Source organism: Helicoverpa zea, chromosome 12 (genome assembly GCF_022581195.2).
Source record: "Helicoverpa zea isolate HzStark_Cry1AcR chromosome 12, ilHelZeax1.1, whole genome shotgun sequence".
Lineage (NCBI taxonomy): Eukaryota > Metazoa > Arthropoda > Insecta > Lepidoptera > Noctuidae > Helicoverpa > Helicoverpa zea.
The window spans coordinates 7,629,891-7,649,411 of NC_061463.1; the positions used below are offsets into that span (position 1 = coordinate 7,629,891).

The 19,521-nt window shown below is 36.1% G+C and overlaps 2 protein-coding genes across 2 annotated transcripts; one reads left to right on the forward strand and one right to left on the reverse strand.

Moving 5' to 3' along the window:
- The first annotated feature begins 436 nt into the window (after window positions 1-436).
- On the forward strand, window positions 437-10,656 carry LOC124635143 (F-box/LRR-repeat protein 16). The gene is made up of 7 exons (XM_047170946.1): window positions 437-614; window positions 1,842-2,517; window positions 2,655-2,777; window positions 3,106-3,274; window positions 4,559-4,754; window positions 5,682-5,830; window positions 6,249-10,656. The coding sequence occupies exons 2-7, from the start codon at window positions 1,936-1,938 to the stop codon at window positions 6,395-6,397; spliced, it is 1,368 nt and encodes a 455-aa protein (XP_047026902.1). The 5' UTR covers window positions 437-614; window positions 1,842-1,935; the 3' UTR covers window positions 6,398-10,656.
- Window positions 10,657-11,458: 802 nt separating this feature from the next.
- Window positions 11,459-19,250, reverse strand: LOC124635057 (puromycin-sensitive aminopeptidase). The gene is made up of 12 exons (XM_047170837.1): window positions 18,764-19,250; window positions 17,728-18,686; window positions 17,125-17,314; window positions 16,524-16,637; window positions 16,202-16,336; window positions 15,641-15,733; window positions 15,297-15,446; window positions 14,834-15,111; window positions 14,489-14,708; window positions 14,177-14,299; window positions 12,952-14,072; window positions 11,459-12,090 (listed from the first exon to the last, which is right to left on the reverse strand). Exons 1-11 carry the CDS (start codon window positions 19,133-19,135, stop codon window positions 13,860-13,862), a joined length of 2,847 nt encoding a protein of 948 aa, XP_047026793.1. The 5' UTR covers window positions 19,136-19,250; the 3' UTR covers window positions 11,459-12,090; window positions 12,952-13,859.
- Between the last annotated feature and the right edge of the window lie 271 nt (window positions 19,251-19,521).

Genomic DNA, 19,521 nt, shown 5'->3' on the forward strand with positions numbered 1-19,521 from the left:
AAGACACTCTGTCACCTTGATATGTATTTTCTATTTTATAATTGTCGTTTCATAGACATCCATCTGACGCAGGTGTCAAAATCGCTCTGATTTGCCATTTTGGGCACTGCATAGTCTGCACTGCAGTTCAGTGTGGTAAGCTTTTTGTTCGGAACGTTCTATCTAGTACGTAGTACATATATATCGATGATTCCACAGGTGTTGTACCGTCTGCGTCTGTCTAAAAAACACTCTTGCCCGTTTGCCCGATATCTTTGGGTACTATTTGTAGTTACCGGTATTATTTTAAGTCTAAGTTTTACGGATTTTCCAGATAATTTTATCGAACGATTATTTTTTTCTTTGCAAAATCAGTAGTAAGTACAGTTTCAATCGATATTATATCAGTTTGTCTGTGATCCAATGACGTAACGCAATATTTAGTAATTTTAGTCGCCTGACAACACTAGTAGTGAGTGAATTCAAGTGTATTTTCTTGTAGCCGTAAAAATTTCGTGAAAAATTATTTTCAACATTATAAATCCAATGTTGAATTAACCATAACAAAGTTTTATATTCAGTGCAGCTGCAGATATCATACGATGGTTTATATTTTTCCAGAAAAGAAGTTAAAGGTAAATTTTGAAGTAAATCGATTTTTTATTTATTTTCGAATGTTTGAAATGATTTCCTAAATAAACCTCGATATCAGGGTAAGTTTTAGTAGTCACAAATAATATTAATGTTGAGATTGTTTGAGCTTCCTGCGGATTTTAATGTGAGCAAACTCGGGACCTAGTCCTAGGTGCCTTGTATAATCCTTGTTGATCTCCACAACATATTCATACGGTAACGCTAACGAGTAACGCTGTACAAACTAACTGTTCTATCGTTAGCGATAAAACATCTAGATTTTTATAAACATTTGATTTGTTGTCACTCAGGAAGAATGAGAAAGGTATTTTATGAATGTCCACTGTACTCAGAAATTATTTTAAAACTAGCTAGTGCCCGCGACTTCGTCTGCGCAGGTTTAGTATTTCGAACAATATGTTTACAAATTGTAGCCTATGTGTTATTCTGATGTATAAGCTATATTATTGTAGTTTCATTAAAATCCATTCAGTAGTTTTTGCGTGAAAGAGTAACAAACATCCATACATCCATACATACAAACTTTCGCGTTTATAATATTAGTAGGATACATGTTTATATGCTTTTTAGTTCAACTGGCATTACACAGGGCTAAATGAATACATAATTTTGTTTTTAAATATTATACATGTTCTAAAGGCAAATGCTAAAAATTGGTTTGTTGATCCATTCTAGTCCACTGGTTATAGAAAAATGTAAGAGATATCAATACTGTCATCAAACTTTCCTATTTTACACAAGAAAATTATTAAATAATTAACTGCTTAATTCTGCTAATTAGAGAACAATAGAAAATCAATTGTGTCTCGCAAGGATCTGCACCACCGGCATACAAGGGGTTAAAAGAGCTAATTTCAAATGCATGAAACTGCATATTGGCACTGGAAAGATTTCAATTCTACAATGCAAAATAAATGCCCAAAATGTAGGGGTACAATACAATCATAAATGTGCTATATTATGATGTTAGTTTTATTTTACTACACACATGGGAATAATGATGACATACTTGTCCGTGACCATTGCCAATTTAGAGGAGCTACTTGTGAAACTATAAAGTAACTCTTCTCAATAAATGTCCATCAAATAGGTATGGAAAGTTTTCTTTCAATCAAAGCAGTAGTTTCTGAGCTGAGTATTACCTGTAGCTATACTAGTATAAATGTTTATTCTTTACTTAAATTTCAATGTAAGATATTGTTGTACAGTAGCGCGGTGGCGGGTTGTGAGCACGGCGCGGGAGGCGCAGGGTCGGGCGGCGGGCGGCCGGCGGCTGACACTATACGCCGCGTCAAGGTGAAGATGTCATCAGTGTCGGCGCAAGGAGTCGTGGAGCGAGCCTCGGCTGAACTGTCGCGACGCATCACTGGCCTGGGCCTGCGTGGCCGCAAGCGTTCGCCCGGCGTCGTCGAACGGGTCGCCAATGCGTTGTGCGGCCCGGCCACTGCCGCAGCCGCCGCGCCACGAGTGCCGCGTCGCCGCCGACCATCACCCAGACCATTGTCTTGGAATCAATTTATTTTAGAAGAGAGGTTTCTAGAAAAGTTTTTTCTATACTTCAATGCAAACGATAGAAGGTCACTTGCACAAGTGTGTACCAGATGGCGTGATATACTGTACTCTTCACCGCGCTGGTGGACTGGCCTCGTTGCCGTTCTCGACTGTCGAGAGTTACGTTCAGCCACAGGATGCTGTATGCAAAGATTTTACAACTCTCTGATAAGGAGAGGCATACGTGGAGTAGTCTTAGTATCTGCTTCTGATGATGATATCAATGAATTTATAAGACAGTTTCCTTTGTCAGCCCATCATATTCATGCAATTGGCTTAAAAGGATGCACAATAACTGACAGAGGGCTGGAAGCAGTTTTGGATCATCTTCAGGTAAAAAAAATATTTTTAATTGCTATTTATCCTGAGAACTGCTTAATAGGTGCATACCATTAGCATCTGCAATTCAGATAATTACCACATACAAAAAAAATATATAAAATTCTAATAAGATTAACATATCTTTTTAGGTCCTCTTTGAGCTAGAACTAACCGGATGCAATGAAATAACCGAGGCTGGTTTGTGGGCATGCCTAACTCCACGAATTGTCTCTCTCACACTCACTGATTGCATTAACATTGCTGACGAGGCTGTAAGTATAAAGTTACATAACATTTGCAATTACATATCTCCTAAAAATCTTTCCAGGTAGTCTTCCAAAAAATATACAAGGTATTAAAAAAATGTGTCTTGGTATATAAGTTTAACGAAATGTTTCGATGTTGTCATCATTATTCTATTGATCACATTTCGTGGATCAATCACAATTTTACTCACTCGTATAACGTAGCAATCACACACAGTTAATTCCTCAATTTTTAAACCAACTTCATAAAAGGGAGGTTCCTTCTCAATTCATCTGAATCTTTCAATGTTTTTTTTTTTCTGTAGTTGAAACTAATAATTAATTTTATCCACAGGTCGGGGCAGTGGCCCAGCTGCTACCATCACTGTATGAGTTTTCTCTTCAAGCGTACCACGTGACGGATGCCGCACTAGGGTACTTCTCGCCGAAGCAGAGCGCTTCCCTCAGTGTGTTGCGCTTACACAGTTGCTGGGAGCTCACTAACCATGGCGTTGTGAATATAGGTCAGTTTTGTGCTTTAATTCATATTTTGTCATAGCCGATTTCCCGCAGTTTCGCCCGTTTACGAAATACGGCCTATGTCACTTGGGACGCGTGTAGCTTGCCAACAGTGAAAGAATTTTTCAAACCGGTTCGGAGCATTTAAACAAACAGAAATAAAGATTGTGAGAAAATTAGGGTCCTGAGGGAACTACTTCCAGCACATGGGAATAAGTGGCTTATTTGTTATTCTGATATACATTGTATAAACTTTATTACTGCCAATTGTAATTAAAAATCGAGTAAAATTAGTTTTCAAGTAAAAGCGGAACAAGAAACATCCATGCATACATTTTTTTTTTTTAATAATGTTTAGTTTATCATTTTTTGTATTTCATTTTTTAAATTACTATGATGAGATTACGGATATGCAATGAAACATATATAACGATAGTTGCTAATGCTATATTTTTTCAATTCCAAGTAGGCTTTCGGAGACGCGAGGGCTAAAGTAGAAATAGATGAAAGGAATATCTATAGCTTCTTTTCTAAGCCGAACAATAGGCACCCAATTACTGCGAGTCGATCCCGGCCGACTTCCATATGTATTCAGGTCAAGAGTCATCTAGCGAGTTAGCTCGAGAAAGGGCTCGACGTAGGCTGAGCCTCCCTGCTTTTAGTACTTTGCGTAACTATACATTATGTGATGAATAAATGAATATAATATAATTAAGTAGTTGCCGTAAAAAGATTACTAGATATGATTGGTGAAAGGGTCGAAGAAGTATTGATATTTTCTTTAGTTACATATCTACTTATAATTTATGATATTTAATGATTCAGGCACAAAAATCAAAATTAGCAAAATTGCAACTAAAATCACAATTTATTATTTACTCATGAAAGTAGAATAATTCATTGCAATTATTTATTTTATTTATTAGATACGGTGATACAAATGTGCAATTCTTCACAGTTAACTTATGTCATGGCAATTTTTTTAAAGTGAACAGTGTAAAGTGACTTAATTCCACTCATATAACCAAATATGTTGTTCAATTTATGGTTATGATAAGAAGGTAGGCGCTTACAATTATGGGAGGCTACATAGTATAAATAATAATGGTCGAAAGGAGATCAGACAGCTGTGTGCAGGTACTCTATTCCCTCACTCTCATAGTCCGATGGGATGACAATACGACAGGACAACGTATCCTCCAATGCACGGGATTTCAATCGAATCCGAACCCGTGACCTATGTAGTCTGTCAGCGGCGGATACATAATATAGGTTATATAATATTCCAGTGCATTCTCTACCAAACCTGACGGTGCTATCCCTGAGCGGCTGCAGCAAGGTGACGGACGAAGGCGTGGAACTGCTAGCGGAGAACTTGCCGCGTCTGCGCAGTCTCGACCTCAGCTGGTGTCCGCGCGTCACTGACAACGCGCTCGAGTACATCGCCTGCGATCTCAATCATCTTGAAGAGCTTACGTTGGACAGGTGAATATACCTTCTTTGTATCTTTTTGGGGACTGATTCCATTAAGTATATTTGTTTGATATTGTATGATGATGACTGCCTCGTTGGTCTAGTGGTCGCAAGCGCGGCTGCTAGGCTCGAGGTCTCGGGTTCGATTCCCGGGTCAGGCCGAAATCGCTTTGTGGGTTTTCTTAAACTTTCACAAAGCAGCCCGTAGTCTGGAAGTTGGTGATTGATTCACCCGTGCATCGGAGAGCACGTAAATGTCGGTCTTGCGCCTGATCTCTTTCCGGTCGTGTCGGATTGCCGTCCCATCGGGTTATGAGAGTGAAAGAATAAGAAGTGCACCCGTGTCCGCGCAAAGGCTCGTGCACTATAATATGTCCTGCGCAGCTGGCTGATCTCGTTATATGAGAACAGCCGCCGTGGCCGAAACCGGCCGTGGACGCCATTATTTGTTTTGATATTTTTTCTTATTTGGGATTAGGAGTTTTGTTATTTTGTATTTGATGAGCTTACGTTCAAAGGAAAGCACAATACAGTCACTGATGGCTCCAAATGTAATATCACTTCTTTCAGCACTGTGTATCATTGTTAGCTCATAAGCCATGTGCTACGAGATAGTTCCAAAGAGTTATCGAGACCCTGGTACAACAAGAGCCCTAAAAGGAACATGGTGAACTGCAACGTGATTTTATTGTACGTCATTTGATTTGATTTCGCAACTACAAAAGCTCATATATCATAGGCATCGCCATATGAATCGTTTGAATAAAACTACTACAGTACAGTACAGTACAGCAAGTCTGCTGTAAAAGTAGTTAGCCCGTGACCATTGATTCTGTAATGTAAAGGATCCGAAATGTCGGGATTAAAATATAACGAAAGAAAGAAATGAAATAAATATAAAATATTCGCGAGCCAGAAATAAATATATATTGTCGTCAGATGTGTGCACATAACGGACATCGGCGTGGGCTACATCAGCACGATGCAGTCGCTGGTGGCGCTGTTCCTGCGCTGGTGCTCGCAGGTGCGCGACTTCGGCGTGCAGCACCTCTGCGGCATGCGCTCGCTGCAGCTGCTGTCTCTCGCCGGTAAGCCACCAATCTCAAAGGAAATTTTAAAAAGGAAAACTTTAAAAAATTATGATCTTCCGAGCTTTTTGTTGGGGTCGGCTTCCAGTCTAACTGGATGCGGAGTACCAGTGTTTTAAAAGAAGCGACTGCCTATTTGACCTCCACAACCCAATTACCGGGCAACACAATTAAAAAAAAAAATGGTAAGCCAACTTTTAAAATAGTTTACAATTATGCACACTAATCCATCACACGGAGGAAAAATTGAGTGCAGATAACAAAATAGGTCTCAGTATATTAACTAATAAAGTAGGCACCCATTGATGAACTCACCGCAGTAAACTTAACCTTGCTAATTTATTGATCGGCACGACATAAAACGAACCCTTTTTATGTTTAACTGCGGTATTAGCTACATGTACCGACCTCTTTGCAGGATGTCCTTTGTTGACGTCAGGCGGGCTGTCGAGCCTCATACAGCTGCGACAGCTGCGCGAGCTGGAGCTGACGAACTGCCCCGGCGCCTCGCCTGAACTCTTCGACTATCTCCACGAACACTTACCGAGATGCCTCATCATAGAGTAAGCTATTCTTTATGTACCTTGTAATCCGCATTTACACCACCAGTCACAAACACATTACATACATTATGAGCTACATATTTTATATTAGCCACAAGACGTTAGGTCGTTGTTGCACCTTACACTAATTTCGCAGTACAAATCTGTGGAAATATTTTCTTTTGATATCTAGATGTTCCCTGTTTTATGTAGATTTCCGACTCTCAGAATATTAAATTGTTGAATTTCTAGGGGTATGAATAGCATATTATGTTACGAGGTTTGCGCTACAGTTTTAACAGTCTGTAACCATAAATATGTTAACGACACGTAGAGTCTGCTTCGCCTACCACTACTTCCGGGAGACATGCTGTCTTACGTGAAATGTTGATGTACTTAAAAATACAATAGAAATAAATCGAAAGAGGAATCGTCCATAAACTCATGATCTTGTGGTGTACACAGTTAAGTAACGTCAAGGTAGTTATTAATACTCTTGTGTTGTATCTTTTATTTTAGTCATACGGATGCGAATCATGTGCATTTTTATTGTTTGTAAGACTTCACGCTTCTAGTCCTAGTTTTCAAACTAATGAAGGAATCGTAGTTATATAAGTGAGGTAACCCACCAATTATACACCTTGTTAAAATTAACTTTTTCAACTACGCTTGAATAGTAACTATAGCTAGTACATTGTAGTATTATTCAAAAGTCTAACATTCTCCTTTATAGTTTACCTAAGTGCGTTCTTGATCTCAATTATTGTAGATATTGTTTACTTTTCGAATGATCTTATTCCTAAGCAATTGCTCAAATTGTGTGATGTCATGTTGTGGTGGATGTCGTGAACAATTACTTCTCACTCTCAGATCACCTGAACTAAAGGGGTCTGGTGAAGGAATTTCTAATCTGCCTATATGTATAACCTGTAACAAAAATACTAAAGCACTAAAAAGTATGTACCGACGTGACTAACATTATATCTGAGTTAAGATAAAATGTAATAAACCTTGTTTAAACTAAGATAATTTATCTAGCAAATTTTTCCACACACATAGCACTCTAAGTGTTTTTATTACTTTTTATATGTGTTTATTTTATTGATAATGCCTAACAAGTAACAATATTTAAAACCTACAAAAATGATGTGAATCATATGTGTATTATATATTATAAGAGAAAGCATAACTATCCGTTTTCTTATACATCAGTCTCAGTGTAATCAGTCTTGTTCATAATTTGTACGCAAACTGCACTATATTGCTTCATAAGAGAAATATAAATCTGCTTGTTAAAATATAGTTCGTACAAAAGATGCGACAACAGTGTTCACACTTGGGACAATTAGGAGACATCTTAGAATAGGTAATACGTGTGGTTTTATGTATAGTGTAATTCATTTGAAATCGAATCATGAGATTTGGTGATGTCCATTAGTTAAAGTGTAATTTATAGATTGCTAATAATATTATTCACACATAGAAATATATTTTATTTTTATTAAATGTCAGTTATCAGATGTTTCATATGTAAATAAATGTCTGCTATGTACATTTAACTTAAACAACTTCTTCTCTGGAATGGCAATTTATATACATACTAATATAAATAATATAAGAAATCCTATAATAATACATTACTGAACTGTTGTGCATACTACAAATATGACTTCTGATATTAAAATGCGACAGGACGATATTTGAAACTTATGACTTAAACTCGACAGCTTTTGTACTGTATGTCTCACAAACTATTCTGTTTTTTAAACGTTTTTCAAAGAAATGCAGTATTATTGTACCCTTGTACCTCTTGTGTATTGTGAGTAAGTAAATTCACATTTTATTTCTTATTTGAATCAAGTATATAGAATCAATAATCATTAATTTCCTCCGGAATAAAATCGTGATATCCAGAAAGAGAAGAACTGGATTCTTTTTAGCAGCTATTAATTTCTTATCATATTTCAGTTTTTCTATCTCTCACTCTAGTCATTCTTTATTTTAACAACTATTTTTAATTTTGCTATTTTATTAAACCTAGACTAGCTATAGTGTAATTATAATTCAACAAAAGTTGTATGTAGAAGAATAGTGTATAGTACAGAAGAGACAGTATGTAATCGCTCACAGATATGAAACCTAACTGTTGTTCTATAGTGTACAAAAGCTATTCAAAGTAAAGAATTTATTTTGAATTTATTGGTTACATACTTTACAAAGGAAATTTCATTATGAATAACCTGTAAGTGCAGCTATTATTTTATACAACTGCATGCAATAAGTTGAATTAATACAAATTTTATAAAGTTCTACTTACTGAATAATATTGCTATGAACGTTGATGTTTTGAGATATCACGTGAGCAGTGCTAATGAACTTCAATTGTTTTTGATATTAATTTATTTATGTAAGTGACAGTGACGTGTTCCGCAAACGTTAGGGACGCAAGCCGCAACTCGGACAACACATGAACGTACACTGAGCTGTACCAAATAAACACCACTACTTAAATACCGTCCGAAATTATATTAATGTATTTGACTGGTACTACAAGTAAGCAGACGATCTTTTACTGTATTTTTACAAAATATATTTAGTACAGTCAGCATTAAACGATTTTAATATTCCAACTGGCTGACTCTCCTGTAAGTGTTTACTTCTTTGCGACCGTTAAAAACGGCTAAATATAAATAACTATACAATTATAATTGGGTAAGCTAGAAGATAAGAGAGTTGAATATTTTTGCATGTATTTAATGCTGATGGTACTATACAAACACAGATAAAGAAAAAAATAATTGTCAGCACTGTCTGAACGTTGGCTCATCAATTTGCTTTAAAAATGCTCTCTTTTCTCTGTGCCTGTACGAAAAGTATTTATATTAAGTGCGTGGATTTAGGATTAGAACATTTTGCAATATAAAAAGAAAATAGAGAATAACATCACATACTACATACAGTAGTAGGTAATTCATGCATTAAAAAGTATATTCAATTTATGAAAATCATCTCCGGTTTCTAGTAGACATATCCTGATTTCTGCGAAAACCTGCGTTTGTACTTTTCCTACAATAGCGCCTAAGTTTTAAAGCAATTCATAAGGCAACGTCCTCGGTCGTTCAAAAAGCAATGTTTCAAATAAAGCTAACAGTTTACCTGTTACAATAGTTTAACTTGCATTAAATACGGGATCTATGGTAATAATGCTAATGTTGTCAATTTTCGCAAAGCTACATGATATTAATCATACATAATAAGTTTCACCGTGGTTGAGGCGTACTATACGCTTGTGTGGGTCTGCACAACATTGCTTCAGACAGGCATATAATATCTGATAACGTAAAAGTTTTGCATATTACAGATTGAATATTCTAACCCTCATAAGTGTATAACATGCCTAACTAGAGATCATACGGAATGTTTGGAAAATATCTTCTGCTTCTAATAAGCTGCTACTTCTTTTGATTTATAAAAAATGGTTGTAATTTTTTTTAACTAACTTTCAAATCTGCATAGTAAACAGATTTCATAGAGATATTACCAAATATTCAGTATCATCTTAGATAGTAAATATTATGGACACTAGGTAGTATTAAGTCTATGTACGTATAGATATATGGATACAGGTAACACTCATCTGTTTGAACATCTCTATAGTACCTTTACCTTCGTGGATTCGTGTATTTACCTGAACCTTTAATGTATAAATCTGTTTTTTTGTACATAATAATTATAATTAATGAGTAAGAAGTCTATTAAATGTAATAATGAAGTTTAAATGTTGTTGAAAGATCTGACTTCTGCATTATAAAAGGTTGTAATTAAAATTATATGTATATTACGTACAAGCAATAGATTATAGATTAAAGCCTATTTAAACATACTCGTGACGTAAAAGTTGGAACAAGCGACTCGTCTAATCTTAGCTATTTGATCAAGTTTAACAAGACGCAATAATATTCACATTGTGTGACTTATGAAGACGAATTATTACTAGTTATTATAATTTAATAAAATATAAAGTCATCGCCATCGTGCCCTTATGCCAAGGGGTTTGTCAGACGAATATAAGTTTTTTTTCATAAACCGATGTTGCAAGGAGTGCTTGTGCCCTATGTACTTGTGTACCTCTTAGTTTGTGTTGTGATAATGCACCCGCTAGCTATTTCATTGGCATCACTGTGTAATGATTGTATTTTAGTATAATCCATTTTCGTAATAATGATACACAATTTGTACAATACTCAGTGAGATGTTATAGTGCAATATAGATGTACTGTTTTATACATTTGTTTCATTTCTTGCTTTATTATAAGTAACTAGCGGTCGCTCGCGACTTCGTCCGCGTACAATTTTTTTTTATCGTAAGCGGGCTAACTACAAATTTTAAGACCCTCACTTCTAAAACAGGTCTTCCATGTGAACTATCAACCCCATAAGGAATAGATTTTGGTAAAATCCCTCCTTAATGCATGTCTTCCCTCTATAAAGAACCTACCTCCCTTCAAGTTTGTAGAGTTTATAGTTTCTGAGATTTCATAATCAATCAGTGCATAAGGAAATACATAGGGCAGATCATAGTGTGTACATAAGGAAATACAGAGTTCAAAGAGTGTACATAAGGAAATACATAGAGTTCATAGAGTGTACGTAAGGATTCATTACTACTCTGCTAGTCTTAGCGTGCTGATATATTATGTATAGCCTATGGACTGAAAGAATTTTTCAAATCGGACCAGTAGTTCCTGAGATTAGCGCGTTCAAAAACTCTCCAGCTTTATAATATTAGTATAGATTCAGTAAATAAAAAATATAGATGTGGCATAGAGATGAATTGAAACACTCAAATAACAGACGAATAAAGCCGTCAACACAAAAATTTTGGTTATGCTGTTCCACAGTTTCACCCACGTCCTGAGGATTTTACTTCATGTAGGTATTCTATGCTGTCGAATACACTAGATCGCGCCCGACTCCAACTTGGCTACCATAGAATGAAATTAAAGTGCTCGCCAAGAGCTTTCTTAACCGTTGTACCTTGTAGACACAAATAACATCACAGTTACATGTGATAATAGAAAAGTCATTTTATTATTTTGTACGATTTATTGCAATAACACAGTCTTACAAAAAAATCAATGATGACAACAAATGCGACGCTAATGGTAACTTTAAATTGTTATAGCCCCAAAATCACAATTTTGACTAAGCTTGCATGTCAACAAATAAATAAAGAGAATGATTTGAACACACATTATTTACGTACGAGCAAATACAATAAGTTTTTATCTATGCAAATTAGATTCACTTATATATTTTCTTCTTTAGAAATAACAATGTCTTTATAAACCACCAATAAATTACATATAGGTATGTAAAATGCATCAAATAAGTAGCTTCCTGGCAACTATTACAACATACCAAAATTACTCAGTCCTACAGAACTGAAAGAAAACAAAAATGCACTCAGCACCAATACATAGTAAAACACTTAACATGTTTAACAAAAATTAAATAATATTTATACACATTTACAAAATACGACGTAGGACTTAGGCCCAAACCTTTTAGAACTATACTCAGTGTATTTGATCTTGTCTCAAAGCCTAATAGATCTTTGCATATCATCTATTCTAATAAGAAATTGGATAATATTTTATGCCCAATCTTACATTGAAATGCTGTTGAAATTTTATTAATTTAATGTAACTCAGATTTATAGATAGTTCAACTCAGATTTGCGCGCGGCCCTATGTGTGCGTCGGCTTGTAAATATACAACTTTCATTCGTGTGACAGTGACGTCGTCCGAGCATGACGTGTTCTCATCGCTTTTTGTTATGGGTACAGTCGTTTACGAAAATATCTAGTTCTTCACGGAGAAAATGTTTTAAGGAGTCAGGTAGCGTTTCAAAAAAATGAAACAACATTCAAAGCTTTTTATTATTACATTTTACAGTTTATCATTATTTTCTCATACGGCTTTTCAAATTGACATTGACAGTATCTAAGAAATAAATGAAGTGAAATATCTAAGATGAATTAAATACTCCTTACATATTTTCTAGCTCGGGGTACGCGGACAATAAATAAATGTGTGGACTAAGAATGTAAAAGACCTATAATTTAGTATAATAATGGAAACAAAATGTGTGGGGAATTTTAAAAAATTATATTGCTTCGCATAATGTCGACCAAAATAAGACGGAAATAATGAAACTCATAAATGAACGTTTAAGTCAAATTGATGAAGGGATGTTGGGTAATACTTGTCGACATGTACAAAAGAAAAAAGAAGAATACTATAGACATTTTGACATGGAGTCAGAATTTATAATTAACATTGGTGAAAGTAGCGAATCCGAAAATTCATCATTTGATTTTTCAAGTAGCGATACAGAATCATTATAAATAAATAAACTAAATTACGTAATAACTGTACTTTAAACAGCCGTATACAACCCCTAAATAACTGTATTTGTACCCGACTGTACCTCTTGTCACGCACACAAAGTCACTGTATATGTACAAGGGTTACCCACACATAGGGCCGCGCGCACGACTGAGTTGAACTTACTATACCTGTGTTGTGTAAATTGTTGACCTCGTGACAAGATCAAATTCGCGTATTTTAGATGCACATATTACAACTTTTTTAAGTTCAAGAACACATCTAGAAAGGAGATTGACACGCTAGCGTTAGTAACTTGCATCTTCAGAGAGTGCTATAGCCCCATATTAAATATACAAATAAATCGAAAGCTTTGTAAAAAGACCCTAATTAATATTAATGTTAAATTAAACTACAGCTGTATAAAGACATGTATGCTAGATCTATGTATATAAGAATAGTTCTTTTGCAACAACATTGAGTGTAACAACTCTATGCACTATACCTTCTAGCAATAAAATACGTACTAGAAATCAATCTAGGTTTCGAACTTCCACTTGTACTATTAGTAACAGAATTTCGGAATATGTGTAGATTGTATATATTTTGTATCATTTAAATTATCTGTCTGACCGGACAATAAAGTTTGACAAAACTACAGTTACAATATAATTTTAGCTTTGCTTTACCATTTTTCTGGGGGTAAAATAATAACTCAGTATTCTTAGCTGGACTGCGGTTTCACTAGCGAAATATTAACATGATAATGTCAAAACCGAACAAATCAGCTATCACCAATTATCAAATAATAACTATTTAAAAGTAAACTAAAAAAATATAATGTAAAAGAAGATACTCAACTTCTGTTCATTACAGTATTAAGTAAAAGGAAACGAAAATAAATATGCAAAGTAAAGTATCATGAAAATGATAATGCTAGATAAAACATTACTGTAGATTTCGTTGTAGTTTTCAGTCTTGTATCATTTGGTCCTGCAAATAATTTACTATCGGTAATAACAAAATAGTAATATATTCGGCGGCAGATAGTTAACGTATAAGTAAGCTTAGGACGGTAGGGCTGCGGGCTGCGGGCGTCAGTGGTAGGAGTGCAGGTAGGCGGTGGTGGAGGCGAGGTCGCGGCGCAGCCAGGCGGCGTTGAGGCGCACGGTCTCCAGCGCCTGCTGCACCGACCGCTCCGTGCCCGGCGACGCGTGCGTGCGGAAGAACTGCTCGATCTCCTGCGCACACGTCTCCGACGCGAAGTTCTCCGTCGTCGACTTCACCAGGCGGGCCAGTAAGAATCCACCCTGTTATCAAATAAAATAACGCATAAATTGCAATTTCTTTAAAATCGGATACACAATAGCTTATTAGTCATTTTGCAGAAACATGTTAAATATTTATTATTTACCTGATATCTATCCATAAACTGTTGCCAATGGTCCTTGAAGAATTGCCAAGCGAGATCGCGACCATTTTTACTGACGGCTACGGAAACAATTACGAAGACGGTGTCTTGGGATCGCACTTCATCCTGTAAGGACAAATTAATAAAGTTTTTTAACTGTTAATAAATGTACCTAGGTATATGAATATAAATCAGTCATAAATTATCGGAAGAAGACAGTTATAGTGCATGCGCTCAAACCGAAATTATGACCAAATTATGACCGAGTTTACAGCGACCGAAAAACTATAAACGTATCTATATTGAAATATTTACCGATATAGCGAAGTCGAGCACTTTGTTGAGCAGCGCGACGTCGTTGACGGCGCCGAGCGCGCGGCTGATGCGGTCCTTCTCCTCGTGCAGGTCGGCGGCGCGGTACAGCGCCAGGAAGCGCTGGAACGTGGCGTCGTCCGCGTCCGCCAGCACCGCGCGGTAGCACGCCGAGCGCAGGTCCGCCGGCAGCGTGCACGCGCCCGATATGTGCTTCTCGAAACTGCAAGGTTGCATGTATACATGTTAGTGACAACATCGTGCGGTGCGATACCTGACATAAACGTACAGCTCACGTCGTTACTTAAATTGTTAACTATATAATATATAATTCAATGTTATAATTACCGACTCTTTGCTTCTTTAATTGTATCTGGGTCTTCAAAGCTGATCATTTTATTGAGAACTAAGCTTCTGAGCAGGGTGTCCAGATGGCTTTCCTTTTCCTCAGCGTCCCAACCCAATTTCCGAGTAATGTTCGAAAACAGTTTACGGCCATAGTTTTTCAAGGGCTTGTCGAGAGGAGTATGCGAAAACAAGGCACTCAATTTCGATAGGCAGTTTGAGATAGAAGACCATACTGTGAAATTGGTTTCGTTGGTAAATGCTTCAATAAGTTTTAGAGACTGAAAAAGAAAATGGAAATTATTATTGACTGGCAACACAAAAGAAAAATGTACAAAAAGCGATCAGTATGACTCTTAAATAAGCAAGTTATAGAATTCTGAAGTTGTGGGAATTCTTTGTCATGATGATTCATTTTTAATTTGTTTTTCAAGTCAAAATCTCTATGTAATGTAAGAATAACTACCTCAGCAGTTTGTGTGTGTCCGGCCTGTACCAGCGCGAAGCAGTCGTCGAGAAGTCCGAGCCGGTCGAGCGGCGGCAGAGAGCCGTCGCGGATAGCTGTCACTAGCTGCGACAACATAGACGCTGGGTAGCGAGTGCGGTAATATCCCACCTGAAAGTTATCAGACAATTTGCAGATAAAAATAAACTTAGTTCCAGGTAAACTGTTACAGAATAGAAGGACAGTTCTTGTGATTACTTATCATATAGCTGTCAAGAGAAAACAAATTAAATATAAAAGCAAAGAATAATGAGTATAAATGAATATCAATACATTGATTTTGTTTAATACAAAAAAGAACTTACAGTGCCAGGATTAAGCTTGACCCATGAACTCTCGGAGACATCTTTCAACACTACCTCCTGTGATCTCTTCTCTAATACAGTTGATAATGCAACCTGAAATATGCAACATACATGAACTATAGATATGAACTATCTAGTATCTTGAAACCTTGTTAGTGGTACTCATTTTGTTGTATCTTAAAAAGTCTATAAAAGAATTAGCCTCATTGGAAAAACAGTGTAGCTCACACTCATTTCAATAAATATTTTGCATCACTTTTTTCAATATTTTATAGATTTTTGTAAGACATTTATTTATTTAATTTCACCGGCTTTAGTTCAGCCAAGACCAGAGAGCAAAAATAAATTTTATATGCAGATTTGTTTACAAATCATGCAACTCTGGAATAGTTTTTGACTAACAATTGTACTAGATAATAAAATCTGAAATCTGTTTTAAGTAGGTCAAGTATCACTTTTATCAAACTGGTATCAAGGCTGTTCAGTTATCAATATTATTGTTGATAACATCTTTAATCATAATATTTTTTTTAGAAAGCATGACTGTCAATATTGATTTACCTTTGAAGGTTGTTCTTGAGTGGAGATTGTTATGGGGACCATCCAGAGAACATCTCCGCCTTGGCTGCCATCAGCACAGAATTTCTGCTGGGTCAGCTTTAGAACCCTGTCTGGTCCCTGTTGCTCTGAGCTCACCTATAATTAAATAATATATCATCATGATATTAACTGTAGTTCAACAGCAATTAGTATCATGTCAAACAATTTATATAGAGTAATTGCATTTTCGCAATAAACTACTAAATACGCATGCATTTTTCACATGTATGCACTTACTGGTTTATTAGCACTCTCACTCTCAATAGTAAATTTTTATACAAACCTCCACAACAGGAAATCCCATCTGTTTGGTCCATGTGGACATAACTGCTCCTACAGGTTTGTTGGAAGCCTCCTCCAGGGCAGCCCATAAGTCCTCTGTGAAGGTATTTTTGTACTGGAAATATAATAAAAGCTTTATTTTTCTATTCATCTAAAATAAAAAGGAAATTTTTATTTCTCTATGCTCCTAAAATGTCTCTTTACTTTATGATTATAATTTTCTGATAACAATGTTGCATTGTTCATAATGCTTTTATCTCAATTGCCAGTTATATGATATAGAAGAGTTGAAGTATACCCAAAACAAATAGCATAATTATATGTATGTATAAATCAGATGATATCAAATTACTTAGCTCAATGTCTAGTGAAATAACCTAGATTATGTTGACAGCATTGTCAAAAAGATATGTTGATGAGTTGATATTTATATTTATTAAAACACTTGAGTAATAATACCATCATAATGTTTTAAGTTTGTTTTGCTTAATTTTAAAGCAGTTACAAATCATACACAAACACTTTTGGGTTGGACCGGTAAAAAAATTGTGATAACTTAAATTAACAAAAAATGTAGTAAATACAGAAATTAGTCAACATACCTGGTGTCTAGTAAGATAAATGTTCATGCCTTTACGGAAGTCATCATCTCCAATGTATTTATGCAGCATACGGATAACGGATGCTCCTTTGTTGTATGATATGTCATCAAATATTTCATCAATTTCAGAAGGATGACCTACAGGAACTTCTATAGGATGGGAGTTCTTCAAACAATCCAATTCTAATGCTCTGTAACAAAAAAGTTCATTATTTTCATTACACTGAACAAAGAAAAGTAAAATGAATAATAAATGAAATCTAAATAAATGCTGAATTGATGTAGGTCATTTCAACGAATTCCATTGTACGGTGTTTACAGGGTGAATGACTTAACAATTTGCATTCTGGCAAACATTCAAAGGATACCAATCATAAACAAGCTCACAAGCATACAACAAAGATATATCACATCTTATTATAAATACTATAAATACTATTTGTTCTGGTTAATTTCATAATATTCACAGTCAATATTTAATTTTATTCTAGGAATTAACAATTTTGCAGCAGGGTCTGCATTATCCTATCATTTGTTTTTTTATAAAAATATTATCAAATTATACTTCTAGATATATTTTATAAGTAGTTATTGTGCACCATACCTGATATAATTTTCAGTGACAAATTGTGTCCATATATCATATTCTGGGAAGAGATGATTGACACACAGGAACTCAACAAAAGATGCATAGCCTTCATTTAACCACAGATGAGTCCACCACTCCATAGTGACCAGGTTACCAAACCACTGGTGAGCCAGCTCATGTCCTACTACCAACGCTATCCATTGTCTCCTGACAGCTGATGTGTGTTCCTCGTCTACCAAGAGACAAGTCTCTCTGTATGTCACTAATCCCCAGTTCTCCATGGCACCAGCAGAGAAATCAGCTATTGCAATCAAATCAATCTTTGGCAAAGGGTAAGCTATATCAAAATACTCTTTGTAGTAAGGAAGGACTCGAGCTGCCACTTCCAGAGCAAACATACCTTGTTTGCTTTTCCCAACAGGAGTGTAAACTCTCACCAAAACTCCATCTCGAGACTTCTTTTCTACATAGTCATATTCACCCACAACAAAAGCTACAAGATAAGTAGACATTATAGGTGTAGTGTCATAGTGAATTATCTTCTTATCACCATGGGGTTTCTCTTCTTTAACAGGCATATTAGATAAAGCCACCCTGTCAGCAGGGACCTCAAGGGTAATATCAAACGTGGCTTTGATGGCAGGTTCATCCCAGCAAGGGAAACAGCGCCGAGCGTCTGTCGCTTCAAACTGCGTGACTGCTGCGTAACGCTCCTCGCCACTGGGCGTCAGATACTTGCTGCGGTAGAGACCCTTCATCTTATCGTTGATCTCGCCTTTGAATTCGCAATGCAACGTAGCGTCGCCTTCCACGAGGGCTTTATCAAACACAATAGTCGCGGTCTCATCTGCTGCGCTGATACGGACGTCAGTTGGTCTGATAAACTCCGGTCCTCCATCCTCGTACTGCAGCTTGACATCATTCAGTTCCAAATCCAAACAATTTAATACTATTTCATTTGTAGCACTTAGAATCTAAAACAATCAAAATCAGATTAGTAAGACACATGGAACGATTTTTTTGCATCGTCGATGATGAAATTTCCCCTTACCGATACTTTCACTGCTGTTTTTCCCGTGAACGTAAATTTTTCAAGATTCGGCACCAATTGCAAATCATAATGTTTGGGCACCACAAATCGAGGAAGACGCTGAAACTGTTTGTTTTCGGGCATTGTCACTCTTTCTTTCACGATAGTGAATGTAGGACGCGCTGTACAGAAATACCGTAATGACCGAGTGACAGAGTGAACTCGCGCTCCAACGGCGCTGCTGATTCGTACCCCCCTCGCGCGTCTCAATCCACTATCCGTATAACGGTATTCGCTACGTAAGAACCTGCAATGGCGGCCGAAATAAAGTGAACAATTTTCAGTTGGTAATGCAAATGAATTACGTATGACGCGTAGTAATTGCAGCGTCATGGAAACCAGTCAAATCGATCTTTGAATAAGTGAAAGTTACGCTTAGTTTTTTATCCATGCAACAAATTTCAATCAAAATTTGAGGTTATGTGCAAATGAAATGTCAATTTTCGGCCTGTGCTACCATTAGTAAAAAATCTAATATATTTTTAAAACCAAAAAAGTAATTAATACTAAAATTATTTCTGTTTTTTTAGACAATAAAATTAAAATGACGCTTTTATTATATTATTCTGGTTAATACCATGTCATGATTAATTCATGCTATCACGATTAGGATTTTGTTTCTGATAATAAAATTGTACATACCTATTCGTCGATTCAGAAGAGCACAACTTCAGAAGAATTGTAGATTTTAGTGGATTATTTAACGCTTATTTTTCCTG

Coding starts and splice junctions, on each gene's coding strand:
- LOC124635143 (XM_047170946.1), top strand. CDS start 1,936: ATGTCATCAGTGTCGGCGCAAGGAGTCGTGGAGCGAGCCTCGGCTGAA. Junction 2,518..2,654: donor CAGTTTTGGATCATCTTCAG/GTAAAAAAAATA, acceptor ATATCTTTTTAG/GTCCTCTTTGAGCTAGAACT. Junction 2,778..3,105: donor TTAACATTGCTGACGAGGCT/GTAAGTATAAAG, acceptor TTTTATCCACAG/GTCGGGGCAGTGGCCCAGCT.
- LOC124635057 (XM_047170837.1), bottom strand. CDS start 19,135: ATGACGCTGCAATTACTACGCGTCATACGTAATTCATTTGCATTACCA. Junction 17,315..17,727: donor GTCACTGAAAATTATATCAG/GTATGGTGCACA, acceptor TTTTTGTTACAG/AGCATTAGAATTGGATTGTT. Junction 14,073..14,176: donor AGTTTATGGATAGATATCAG/GTAAATAATAAA, acceptor ATTTGATAACAG/GGTGGATTCTTACTGGCCCG.